The sequence below is a fragment of the Hylobates moloch genome, unplaced genomic scaffold (assembly GCF_009828535.3).
Source record: "Hylobates moloch isolate HMO894 unplaced genomic scaffold, HMol_V3 SCAFFOLD_11, whole genome shotgun sequence".
NCBI lineage: Eukaryota > Metazoa > Chordata > Mammalia > Primates > Hylobatidae > Hylobates > Hylobates moloch.
In genome coordinates this window covers 49,433,406-49,447,216 of record NW_026652286.1, presented here as the reverse complement: position 1 = coordinate 49,447,216, position 13,811 = coordinate 49,433,406, and the positions used below count along the sequence as shown (strand labels likewise).

Sequence of the window (13,811 nt, the reverse complement as noted above, 5' to 3'; positions counted from 1 at the left end):
TTAGAGGAGGGAGACACTGGAGAGATTATGTAGTCTCAGGGGTTAGCAAACTTTTGCTATAAAGGGCAAGATAGTAAATAGTTTAGGTTTGTGGACATACAGTCTCTGTTGCAACTACTAAACTCTGCCAGCATCAGGTAAAAAAAAGCCATAGACAATTTATAAATGAATGGGTGTGGCTGTGTTCCAATAAAACTGTCTACAAAAACAGCAGCTTTGCTGACCCTTGATACAGTCCATTCCCGAGAGGGAAAGTGTAACTTGTCTAAGGTTATAAAATTAGAGGTTGGCAGAGAACTCACTATGTGGAATGCTGTTAGCAGTTTTATTTAATCTTCACATAGATGAATAAATGAAACCTAAGAGGTTAAAGAATTTCTCTAAAGTTAGTAAGTGGTACTGGGATTCACAGTTTTTTGCTAGGCCTAGTTTCTGCTTTCAGCTGCATCATAATGGTTTTCCGTGCTCTTCACTGTCTCGGAATGGGAATGCAAAGAAAAGCAAGATATTGTGATTTTTCATTAGTGCTTGGCACATAGTAGGCATTTACATCAGTGAGTGTTAGCAATATCATGGTGTGCAGTGGAAGGACTTGAACTGGACCTGAAGGAAGGGCTGTATAATTTTGATTCTTTGCAATTTTTTAACATGTATTTCCTTTTGGTCAAAAATAATAAAAGTTATATTGTTCTTATTTCTGATTCTAGTAGCTGCTGCTGGTGGTGACAATGTCAAATAACGGCCTAGACATTCAAGACAAACCCCCAGCCCCTCCGATGAGAAATACCAGCACTATGATTGGAGCCGGCAGCAAAGATGCTGGAACCCTAAACCATGGTTCTAAACCTCTGCCTCCAAACCCAGAGGAGAAGAAAAAGAAGGACCGATTTTACCGATCTATCTTACCTGGAGATAAAAGTATAGTATTTGATTTTCTTCTTATCATTTGCATGCTTTAAAAAAATTATTTTGGGTAACCTGGATAAAAGATCTGTTGTCTTTGACTTAATTTTCCTTTAATGCTTTTTTTCTGGTTAAATATTTCCCTTTCTCCCTACAGTGGCTGAAGCAAAATGGAAAATAGACCTATTTTTATACTCTATTAACTATATCTGAGCAAAACTGTAAGAGAATAATTATGCTCTTGCCAGATTTGGGACAATCTGAAGTGATTTATTTATTTTTAAATTCTTAAACTGTTTATGAAGTCACAAAGTGTAAGAAAAATTGAAATGTCTTTATTTGGAATTTTTTTTCCCCCCGAGTTAGTTTCAATTGGAAATTTTTTCTTTTCAAAATCTTGATTGCCTTTTCTTTATTCCAGCTTCCTGGTCCCACTTTCAGGTTTGGGGACTACATACCAGTAAGAATGGCAAGTAACAGCTGAGAAAAGGATGCAGAGATAAACTAGCATTCAGCATGAGTTTACTATGAATAAATTATCCTGGGCAGCCTCATTTCCTTTTTATTGATAAAACTTCTGTTAATAGAAGAGTAATCATATGATGAATAGTGTTGATTTTAACACTGTTGATTTAACAGTGTATATGAAAAAGTCACCAAGATCCTTGTAGACAAGGTTGTAAAATAAAGGTTTTGGTGTCCACAACAAAAGATGGCTTTTGTTTGGTACCAAAAATGTTGATTTAAGTGGCTGTTGCTCTGAAGTAAAGTTCCCCTTATATTTGTGGGCTCTGTTCTTATGGCATGCTAAAGATACTGGCTTTCTGTGTGTAGGTAGTTACCATGAGCTTCTGGTTTAGATGGAGCTGGGTCACCACTTACCAGTTTTCTGATCTTAGGAATGTCAGTTAACTGCTTTGACCTTTATTTAGTTTCCTATTTTAAAAGTGAGATATCATTTCACAGGGTTGTTGTGAAGACTACATACAAAGTTCCTAATAGAGTACCTTCCACACAGAAGGTACTTGAATGTTAGTTCTCTATCTCTTTACTCCTTTGTCTCTGTCTCTTTACTCCTTTGTTGGTGAATAGAAACTGGGAGGCATAACTAGTAGACTACATGGTAAAATCAGAACTGGGATTCTGAAACAGTAGGGCAGATACAACAAGCACAATGGTGGATTGCAGAAAATATCTCATCTTGTAGAAAAATATAATTGCCTAACTATGGATCAGGGGAGATGGTAGATGGTAGTGTCATTAGCCAAATAGGGAACATAGAAAGAATGAACAAATTAGGAGTGTTGGTGATTGGAGAGCAGGGAAGATGATGATTTCGGACACATTGCATTTGTAGTGTCTTTATACAGATATGTCTTATAAGCAGATCTCAGGTATTGTAAATGTTGTACAAGTGAGATGAGAAATAATAAGGACTTTTAATGAGTACATTGGGCTTGTATCGTTATGTATATGAATCCTTCTACTCCACCTTCCCTTCCCTGTGGGTTTGGTGGGTTTGGATAGAAAAGAAGGCCAGGCACAGGGGCTCATGCCTGTAATCCCAACACTTTGGGAGGCTGAGGTGGGAGGATCGCTTGAGCTCAGGAGTTTGAGACTAGCCCGGGCAAAATAGCAAGACCTTGTCTCTACTAAAAAAAAAAAAGGGTGGGGGGGAAGTCGGGCATGGTGGCGTGTGCCTGTAGTAACAGCTGCTTGGGAGGCTGAGGCAGGAGGATTGCTTGAGCCTGGGAATTTGAAGCTGCAGTGAGCTGTGATCATGCCACTGCACTCCAGCCTGGGTGACAGAGTGAGATCCTGTCTTAAAAAAATAAAATAGGCTGGGCGTGGTGGCTCATGCCTGTAATCCCAGAACTTTGGGAGGCTGAGGCGGGTGGATCACCTGAAGTCAGAAGTTCAAGATCAGCCTGGCCAACATGGTGAAACCCCATCTCTACTAAAATACAAAAAATTAGCTGGGCATGGTGGCAGGCGCCTGTAATCTCAGCTACTCAGGAGTCTGAGGCTGGGAGTATCACTTGAACCCAGGAGGCAGAGGTTGCAGTGAGCCAAGGTCGTGCCATTGCACTCCAGCCTAGGCAACAAGAGCTAAACTCCATCTCAAAAATAAATAAATAAATAAAATAAAAGATACGGGTAAGGTGCTTAACCCTGATTTCCTGACTAATTCATTCATATAGCAGCTGCCAACTTCCTTGGTACAAGGGCTATGATCTGAGGCAGTGTTAAATGCCCTGCAATCTTCTTCCACATATATAGCCACTTTGTTTATCCCTCAATTTAGATGTGTATTTATTTTTAATATTGTATCTTATCAACCAGTGCTCTTGATCTCTATAAATAAATAGGCTTTCAGACCAAGTGTCTACATGTAGTGAAAGAGGACTTTTTAAATTAAAAAGTTTAAACTGTTCTTGCTGACTCAAACTAGAAAGGTAATAAGATTCTCATCCAGTAGGCATCATCGAAACTAAAAACATTTATGTTTCAAAGGGCATCATCCAGAAAGCAAAAAGGTAACCCACAGAAAGGAGAAAAATTTCCCAAATTACATATTTTATAATGGACGTGTATCTAAAATATGTGAAGAAGAACTATTGCAAGTAATTTTAAAGTGGGCAAAATCTCTAAATAGACATATCTCCAAAGAACATATACAAATGGTGAAGAAGCACATGAAAGGATGCTCAAATCATTAGCCATCAGGGAAATGCAAATCAAAACCACAATGAGATACCACTTCACACTCACTAGGATGGCTATAATAAAAAAGATAATAACAAGTTTTAGTGAGGATGTGGAGAAATTGCAACCCTCATAATTGCTGGTGGGAATGTAAAATGGTGCAGCCTCTGTGGAAAACAGTCTGGCAATTCCTCAAAAGGTTAAACCTAGAGTTACCAGCAGTACATGAATGTTTATAGCAGCATTCATAATAGCCAAAAGCAGAAACAACCCAAATACCCCATCAGCTGATGAACAGATAAATAATAAAATGTGGAATATCCATGCAATGAAATATTTGGTAACAAAGACATGAAGTTCTGATCCATGCCATGATATGGATGACCCTTGAAAATGCTGTGTTAAGTGAAAGAAGCCAGTTACAAAGGATCACATATAGTATGATTCTATTTGTAGGAAATGTCCAGCATTGGTAAATTCATAGATAGAAAGTAGATTAGCGGTTGCCTAGGGCTGCAGAGAGGGAGAGGCAGTTAAAACTAGGAGATGATTACTAAGAGGAGTGGGGTTTCTTTTTGTAGTGATGAAATGTTCTAAAATTGATTTTGGTGATACCTGTCCAGCTCTCTGAATATATTAAAAGCCATTGAATTTTACACTTTATGGGTGAATTGTTTGGTAAGTGAATTATATCTCAATAAAGTTGATTTTTAAAAAAGAAGATTCCTGTCTGAAACAGCAGATGGAAGCAGAGCCTTCAGACATCATTGGAACCTGAAGGGACAATCTTATGTGCTAAATGGGAAAGTGGGGGTCTAGATATTGGGATTATAGTGTTGGTTCTTCCATAAATTGGCTGTCTGATTTGGGTCAATTATTTCTCTGTAGATGTCAGTGCCTTCATCTAGTAAAGGAGAGAGAGCAGTAGGCATGTGCAGTTTCTTTTAGCTTTAGAATCCTATAATTGGCCAGGCGCGGTGGCTCACGCCTGTAATCCCAGCACTTTGGGAGGCCGAGGCGGGTGGATCACGAGGTCAGGAGATCGAGACCATCCCGGCTAACACAGTGAAACCCCGTCTCTACTAAAAATACAAAAAATTAGCTGGGTGTGGTGGCGGGTGCCTGTAATCCCAGCTGCTGGGGAGGCTGAGGCAGGAGAATGGCGAGAACCTAGGAGGCGGAGCTTGCAGTGAGCCAAGATTGTGCCACTGCACTCCAGCCTGGGCGACAGAGCGAGACATCGTCTCAAAAAATAAAAAAAAAAAAAATAAAATAGAATCCTATAGTTACATAAATGAGATATTGCAAAGACGTGGTTAGATCAGGCTTGTCTATATAGGTGAAAAGAAACTAGGCCATTGTAAAGTACTTTATTCAATGATACAGCTGTAGAAAATCCTAGGCTAAATCTAAGTAACCCTAGGCTAAATCTGATCCTGAAAATACGTCTCATAGCCTCAAGATCAAAACTGCATCTCTGTAGGTTGAAAGCATAGAGGTAGAAAACATACAGAGTTATAAGAAGTTCTCACAAAATGATCTAACAATCTTTCATCCTTTGGTTATAGATTTTCTATATTTGCCCTGAGCACATAGGTTTCATCCCTTTGCTTTAAGACCCTTGATGGCTATAATTAATGCATACATCAAAATGAAAGAAGTCTGAGGTGTTTTTCTTTTGGTTGGAGCCTTTGATCAACCAGTAAGCTACTCAACTTAGTCCTATAAGGATACACAGCAGTGTTGGTAGTCTTTGAAGTGGTATATGCCCTTCATGTAGTATTTGAGCATTTATACCAGCTGCATAGAGTTCTGTCTGGAACTGGACTTATAACATAGATTGAGTCCAGCCACTGACATTTGTTAACTCTGATTTATTTTTTTAATTTCATTCCAGTATCCTCACTTCCCATTCATCCTATATCATTAGTAGGCTTTTGTCATTTGACATAGTAGATATAGAAGCATTTTCTAAACTAAAATGCAATACAAATAGGAGGTTTGTTTTTTAAAAATGGAAACCTCATTTATTGTTTTATTTGATACCTACAACAACTCATTTTTAGTTGGGGAGGCTAAGGCTTAGAGAAAAGTAAGTTGCTCAAGGTCTCACAAGTGGAAAGTGGGAGGGCTGAGTATGGAACTAAGTCTTCCTAAATTATCTGTTCCATTGTAACATAACTATCTCTCTTAGTTGTTCTCAACCCTGATTACACGTTGGACTCCCTTATGGTGCTTTTAAAAAATACAGGGCAGGGTGCAGTGGCTCACGCCTGTGACCCCAGAAGTTTGGGAGGCCGAGGCGGGCGGATCACTTGAGGTCAGGAGTTCTAGACCAGCCTGGCCAACATGGCAAAACCCTGTCTCTACTAAAAATACAAAAATTAGCCGGTTGTGGTGGCAGGCACCTGTAATCCCAACTACTCGGGAGGCTGAGGCAGGAGAATCGCTTGAATCTGGGCAGCAGAGGTTGCAATGAGCCAAGATCATGCTACTGCACTCCAGCCTGGGTAACAGAGTGAGACTCCATTACCAAAAAAAAAAAAAGGGCTGGGCATGGTGGCTCACACCTTTAACCCCAGCACTTTGGGAGGCCAAGGTGGGCAGATCATTTGAGGTCAGGAGTTCCAGACCAGCCTGGCCAATATGGTGAAACCCTGTGTCTACTAAAAATACAAAAATTAGCTGGACGTGATAGTAGGCACCTGTAATTCCAGCTACTCAGAAGGCTGAGGCAGGAGAATTGCTTGAACCCAGGAGGCAGAGGTTGCAGTGAGCTGAGATCATACCACTGTACCTCCAGCATGGGTGACAGAGCAAAATTCTGTCTCAAACATAATTAATTGGTTAATACTGATACCTGCATTCCATCCAGACCTTTGGAGTCAGAATTTCTAGAGGAGTTGTCTTGGGTCTCTAGAGAGATTTTTGGGAGATGAGAAAGAAGAATGATCTGTAGGCTGCAGTAATGGTTGAGATTTGAGCTGCCAGTGGGTAGAATGTCTTTGGGCATTACCTAATGCTGACCTCTCTAGCATGGCCTCAGTATGTGCCTGGGGGATGCATAAATGATTGGAAAGAGAAGCTGTAATTGAGGGCCTGTAATAGGTGATGCTGAGTTGCAGAATTCCATGTGGGAAAGCCTGGTTCCTGTGGTTAGGATCTGGAGCCTTTGGTTTATTCTAAGAAGTCTTTCAGCATTTAGTTTGAAATCTTTTTCTGGCTGCATTTTCACAAGCAAAGTGGAATTCTCTGAGCTTGGGAAGAGTTTAGCAAAGTTAATTTTAACATTGGACTATGTCAGTGTTTATCTCTCCAAGTTTGGAATTTTTTACTGCCTTGAGCTCAGATTAGCTCAGTGGAGCCAATGAGAGGTGCTGCTTAAAAATAATTTTTTTTAAAAAAGGCCAGTGATTTGTGCTAACACTTTGATGGCTATACCAAGACATGGGATTTTGCAGTGTCAGCCTCATTTCCCATGCTATCAGAAAGCCAGGTGGTCTAGGTCAGAGATAGGGTTAAAGTTGGGATGGGTGAGGTTGGAAGCTTCTTTTCCCACTTCATTTTCTCAATCTGAAGATCTCTAGATACATGAAATCAAGATGACTCTTTCCTCTTTCTCACCTCAACCAGAGTTTCTCTGTCTTAATGAATGGGCTGAGAAACCTAACAGTTTTTTATATTAATGACAACTCATGTTTGTAAAGTTCTTTAGTTTACAAAGCACATATATTTCCTATAACTTAACGAATTTTTTTTTTTTTTTTTGAGACAGTCACGCTCTGTTGCCCAGGCTACAGTGCAGTGGCGCGATCTCAGCTCACTGCAACCTCTGCCTCCTGGGTTCAAGCAATTCTCCCTGCCTCAGCCTCCCGAGTAGCTGGGATTACAGGCACCTGCCACCATGCCTGGCTAATTTTTGTATTTTTTAGTAGAGGCAGGGTTTCATCATATTGGCCAGGCTGGTCTTGAACTCCTGACCTCAGGTGATTCGCCCGCCGCGGCCGCCCAAAGTGCTGGGATTACAGGCATGGGCCACTGCGCCCAGCCAAGAATTCTTAACATCGTTATAGGAATCCTTATTTAGATATAAGTCTTCTCTCAGTTATATATGTTACAAATATCTTCTACTGTGCTCTTAGCTTTTATTAGACTAAGTAAATTCCCCTGTAATCTTAGACAGATGCTTGGCATGATGTGAGATAGAATTTTAATACGGTCAAATTTATTAATTATTTCCTTTCTAATGCTTTGTGGTTCTATTTTTGAAATCTTTACCTACTCAGGGACATGATGATTTTTCTGTTGAGTTTTCTGTATTCATGTACATGAGCACATGATCTGTAAATTGTAATAGTTCTTTTTCTTTCTTTGTAATCCTCCTTTTACTTCTTTTTCTTGCCTAATTGCACTGGTTAATACCTTCAGTACTATGATGAATAGAAGTGGTGAGGAGGAATACCCTTCTCTTGTTTTTAATCTCAGGAAAAGCTTTCAGCATTTTAGAATTAAGTATGATGTTTGCTCCAGAGTTTTTGGTAATTACCTTTTATTAGATTAGGTAAATTCCCTTGTAATCCTAGTTTGCTAAGAGTTTCTAATCATGATTGATATCATATTTCAGCAAATGCTTTTTTCTGCATTAATTGATTATTTTCTTAATATAGTAAATTACATTCACTTTTTTAAAAAAATTGAGATATAATTCACATGCCATACAAGTCACCATCTTAAAATGTACAGTTCCGTGGTTTTTAGTACATTCGTAAGATTGTACAACCATTACAACTAATTCCAGTACATTTTCATCACTCCAGAAAGAAACCTCATACTCAATTGCAGTCATTCCTCATTTCTCCCTTCTCCCCTGGCAACCACTAATCTATTCTCTGCCTATGGATTTGCCTGTTGTGGACATTTCATATAAATGGAATTACACAGCATATGGCCCTTTGTGACTGGCTTCTTTCACTTAGCATAATGTTTTCAAGATTCATCCATGTTGTAGCATGGATCAGGACTTCATTTCTCTTTATGGCTGAATAATAGTATATGGATGTACTACATTTTATCTATTCGTCACTTGAGGGACATTTGGGTTGCCTTCACTTTTCGACTGTTATGAATAAGCTAATGTGAACATTCACATACAAGTTTTTGTGTGGACATAAGTTTTCACCAGATTCCTGCAGACATACTTCTAGTCATCATAAAAAATTTGCAACCGCAGCAGTAGTCCCAGGGATACTGTAGCCCTGGGATATGGGACCATCAGGATCCTAGGTTTGGTTTATTTTCTCCATCGTGTCTTCCCTCAGTCCGAAGCTCTTAGTGCCTTCCTGCCTGCAGTCATGTGCTTTGTGAATCTGGTAAGAGTTTATGAAATTTGGTTGACTTGCTGAGCAGGTGGAAAGATGGAAGAAAGATCACAGTTTACTTCTCTTGGCCTCTGCTTATTCTGTTTCTTTTGGAAATGCCCTTTCCCATCTCGGTCTGGCTAACCCCTATTCATCCTTTATGACTTCTTTCAGGTATTATCTTCTCCAGAAGGGTGGTTTATTACTTACCTTCATCTGTACACAGAGCATGCACCATTGTCCTATTTTGCAGATTGAAGACTTGAAACTCAGACTTTCCCTGGGTCACCCAGTGAGTTACTGGCAAAAATAATACTGAATCCTTCCTCTGAGATTCTTTCCACTAACAGAAATTTCTTTTAATTCCCTGACCTCGGCTGTTTAGCTCCTGGGTTTGTGGTGATCAGCCAGTGAGACAGTGACTGGCAGAGCTTGGTGAAGGGCTGTACACATGTGAAGGGGATGATTGTTACTTCCAAGAAGGGATTAATTGGGTTCCAGGTGGCTCTGGGACTGTATGACTTCTCCATTTCTCTCCTGTATTCCTGCCTCTTGAATCCTGTTTTCTGCTGGTGATCCCCAACTGGTGAATACTCAGTCTAAATATTACACAGTACCAGGCTGGGTGCGGTGGCTCATGCCTGCAGTACCAGTACTTTGGGAGGCCAAGGTGGGTGGATCACCTGAGGTCAGGAGTTCGAGACCAGCCTGGCAACATGGTGAAACCCCGTCTCTACTGAAAATACAAGTAACTGGGTATGGTGGCGGGCGCCTGTAATCTCAGCTACTTGGGAGGCTGAGGCAGGGAGAATTGCTTGAACCGGGGAGGTGGAGGTTGCAGTGAGCTGAGATCACGCCATTGTACTCCAGCCTGGGCAACAAGAGTGAGACTCTGTCTCAAAAAAAAAAAAAAAAGATTACACAGTACCCAAGCTAAATCCTGCCACCTAGACTTCCCCGTTCCTTTTACTTCTCTCCTCTCCCACTTCAACCAAGTCATTGCTATTCTTGTACTCCACGTCTAATCTATGTTAAACTGTTATTTCAGTTAGTAGTTGATTCCAGTCAAATCTCAGTAGGGATCAGGGGTATAATAAATAGTGAAAGACTTGATGAGGTGGACTACAGTCATGTGCTCTGTGAATCAGAACAAGTCAACTTACATCCCTGGGCCTCTTTCCTCAGAGAATGGAATCATGGTCTCTAGAGTCACTCCCTAATATTTTCTTTCTGTATTTTTTTGAGACACAGTCTCACTCTGTCACCCAGGCTGGAGTGCAGTGGCACAATTTCAGCTCACTTCAACCTCTGCCTCCCGGTTCAAGCTATTCTCGTGCTTCAGCCTCCTGAGTAGCTGGGATTACAGGCACGTGCCACCACGCCCAGCTAATTTTTGTATTTTTAGTAGAGACGGAGTTTCGCCGTGTTGGCCAGGTTGGTCTTGAACTCCTGACCTCAAGTGATCCGCCTGCTTCAGCCTCCCAAAGTGCTGGGATTACAGGCGTGAGCCACCGTGCCCGGCCATTCCCTAATATTTTCTAGAGTGTTCTTCAAGTAAGTAAGCCATGTGCTGTATTGAAATTCAGAAGTACAGTGATTGTAATTGGAAGTGGTAATTTTGATCCTCAAGAAGCTTACATTTTGGATTTTTAAACTAGCAAGGAATTATATAAGACAGGAAATGACTAGATGCTTGGTGGTGTAGCAGACTCAGTGTCTTGGGAATTAACAGGAAGAAGAAAGGTCAGGAAATCCTTCCTGGAAAAAGTGGGACCTGAGCCAGTCTTTAAAAGATTGCTGAGATAGAGAGAAGGAGAAGAGAGCATTCCAAAAAAGGAGAAGAAAAAGCGAGCAAAAACTTGGAGGTGGGAATGTGTGAGATATATTCAAAGGTTTCAGGGTAAAGAGTGCTCAGTAGAAGCAGAGCTGACTTTAGCATTACCCTGTGTGTTCATGTATTAAATGATTTCATTTCCCTGGAACTTTTTTCTGTAAACCACTCATGCTTTGAGCTAACTTTCTTTTTGGGTCTCCTTTACCAAAGTTTCTTATGCATTTGACAGTTCATGCCTGTGATGTATTATATAGTATATCAATTATATATAATAGAAATAATGTATAAACATGCATAGATATAAAAAATAAAAATTGAAATAAAACACAAATATAATTGTACTTCCCTAAGTGACTAGATCAGAGGGAATTTAGAAACAGAAAGTAGTTCCAAAGCCCTGCCACATGTTCCAGTGCATTCTGGCTATGAGAAAGACAGATGGACTTACGTCATAAAGGACTGCTTGACTTGGGGCCCTGGTATACCCCTTAGCCTTCTCTTTGTCAAAGCAGCTGCTTCTGAGAGGGAAATTGCCAAGTGCATAAATAGCTTAAACCCTAGCACTTGGTATGTAGGCAAATGGTTCTCATTAAGATACTGAAGAATGAATGTTTGGAATCAGACCTGGGTTCAAATCCCAGCTCTCAGTAGCTGTATGAGTAAATTACTCAGTTTCCTCATCTGTAAAATGACAGTAGTAGTATTTATCTCATAGGATTGTAAGAATGACGGTAGTAATATCTATCTCGTAGGATTATAAGAATGAAGAAAAATACTATATTGACATCATGGTTTGTATACATGGCAAATTCTTAATGCCATTTCTTCTTATTACACTGAAGTATGTTTTCTTGATTCAACTTGAAATTTTTTAGGGGAGGTAAAATAGAATGTAAAGAACCTTGGCTTTGGTGCCAGACTTTTTGGATTTTAATTACTTAATGATTGTAGGCAAGTCTGTTCCCAAATTTTCTAATCTACAAGTAAAACTTACCTCAGGATTGTGGTGATTGTATTAGATGATGTGTATGAAATACCTATTTAAAACTGTGGGATGCCATCTCAGGAAGGAATCTTAACTGCAGAGCTTTGAGAAAGCATAGCTTCTTGTTTTCATAGACTCACAGAATGTAGGCGCTTGAGGGACCCTTAAGATCATCTAGCTCATCATCTCCCTTGTTTAGATGAGAAAGAGATCCTGGTCTCTCTCTTTTTCTCTCTACACACACACACACACACACACACACACACACACACACACACACACAGTGGTGAGGTAGACGTGAAACTGGCTTGAACTCTAGACCTTTTTGCTTTTCCTTCTCATTTTGCTACCTTTTATCAGGGTTTTGCTGGGTCTATGGAGGTGTTAGAACTTCAGAATTTCTTTTGGTTAGTGTGTTGAGCTCCCAGACAGCAGGGTTTTAAAATAAGGTTCACAGGTGCTGGGTAACAAGTATTGTGAAAGTCAGGCCAGAGCTGCTGAGATGAACATTTATTCCTGCCCTGGAGAGAATTTTTGTGTTTTAGGCAGAGTGTTTAAACTCCTTGCCCAGTTGAGTTGAATGTCTGATCATTTTTTCCTTTCTTCACTTACTCTCTGAGCACCTACTTTGTCCAGGTGTGTGCTAGCCTCTAGGAAGCTGTGATTAATTTGACATGGCCCTGGCACTTAGAATTCAGTCTAGTATGGAAGATAAACACTTATAATAGTCAATTACTATTACATATATTGGGTGCTGTGGGAACAAAGAGGGTAAAGAACCACCCAGCCTAGAGATCAAGGAGGGCTTCACAAAAAAGATGACACCCTATATCAACTGGCTAGTTACTGGTAAAACCAGGACTGTTAACTCTGACAGACGTTCTTTTTGCCCCTCCCTTTATTTTATTGTTTTTTGTTTTTTTGAGACAGGGCCTCACTCTGTCACCCAGGATGGAATGCAGTGTCATGATCTCAGCTCACTGCAACCTCTACATCCTGGGCTCAAATGATCCTCTTGCCTCAGCTTCACAAGTAGCTGGCACTACAGGCATGTACCACCATGTCTAGCTAATTTTTGTATTTTTGTAGAGACAGGGTTTTGCCATGTTGCCTAGGCTAGTCTTGAACTCCTGGACTCAAGCCATCTGCCTGCCTTGGCCTCCCAAAGTGCTGGGATTACAGGCATGAGCCACCATGCCCAGCCACCTCCCTTACTTTAGTTCAACAAGAAATTAAGTCTTTAAACATGCGTTGAGTATCTGCTCCAATCCAGGTCCGTAATTGAGCTCTTCTACATATGTGAAATATTAATAGATAGACTTTGCCCCCTCAAGGAGACTACAGCTCAATAAAGAGCTAAAATAAGCCTAAAAACAATAATGTTCCTGTTTTTTATTTCCTTTTCCCTGTTTCTCTTGCAGCAAATAAAAAGAAAGAGAAAGAGCGACCAGAGATTTCTCTCCCTTCAGATTTTGAACACACAATTCATGTTGGTTTTGATGCTGTCACAGGGGAGTTTACGGTAAGTCCTGGGTCACAGAAAGGTCTTTAGTCTTTTAGAGTTCTGGCTGTGGACTGTTAGATTCAACCCTTTCTCATCTTCCTGATGCTTCTATCTTTGCCTGAGACCCTGATTACAATTTTCTCACGTTCATGAGTGGGACACTTTCATCACCAAAATTATATCCAGAGAAGCCTTTCCATATCCATTCCTTAAATAATAAACCTCTGTTAAATGGTAGGCTTGGTAGCAGGCTCTGTGTAGGGCACTGATCATGCAGGAACAGCATCCTATCCTACCATCCTGGAGGTATAGCCTGGTGAAGGAGCAGACATTTTAAGAAATGACTAATACAATGAAAAAGATATTATAAAAGAGGCTTGTGTAAACTCTGAGGGTATAGAGAGAAAGGAATGACTAATAAATGCATTTTTTGCTGCTAGCAAGCGTCAGAGTTAGCTCTGATGTTCTTTCAGGGTCCCCTGTGACTGTGCCTTCCTGTTAGTCTTGCATGTCTCTCTTATA

The 13,811-nt window shown here is 40.4% G+C and overlaps 1 protein-coding gene across 8 annotated transcripts in view; it reads left to right on the top strand.

Annotated features, from left to right (window-relative positions):
• Positions 1 to 13,811, top strand: part of PAK1 (p21 (RAC1) activated kinase 1) — a 158,345-nt gene that overhangs the window by 85,314 nt on the left and 59,220 nt on the right. For 4 of the 8 annotated variants that reach the window (XM_032166993.2, XM_058424475.1, XM_032166992.3 and 1 more), the window contains exons 2-3: positions 708 to 918; positions 13,207 to 13,307. In XM_032166993.2, coding sequence (XP_032022884.1) covers positions 729 to 918; positions 13,207 to 13,307 — 291 coding nt within the window. In that variant the 5' untranslated portion in view covers positions 708 to 728. The remainder of the gene's footprint in view (positions 1 to 707; positions 919 to 13,206; positions 13,308 to 13,811) is intronic. The other 4 variants (XM_032166994.2, XM_058424476.1, XM_058424474.1 and 1 more) reach the window with 1 other exon arrangement.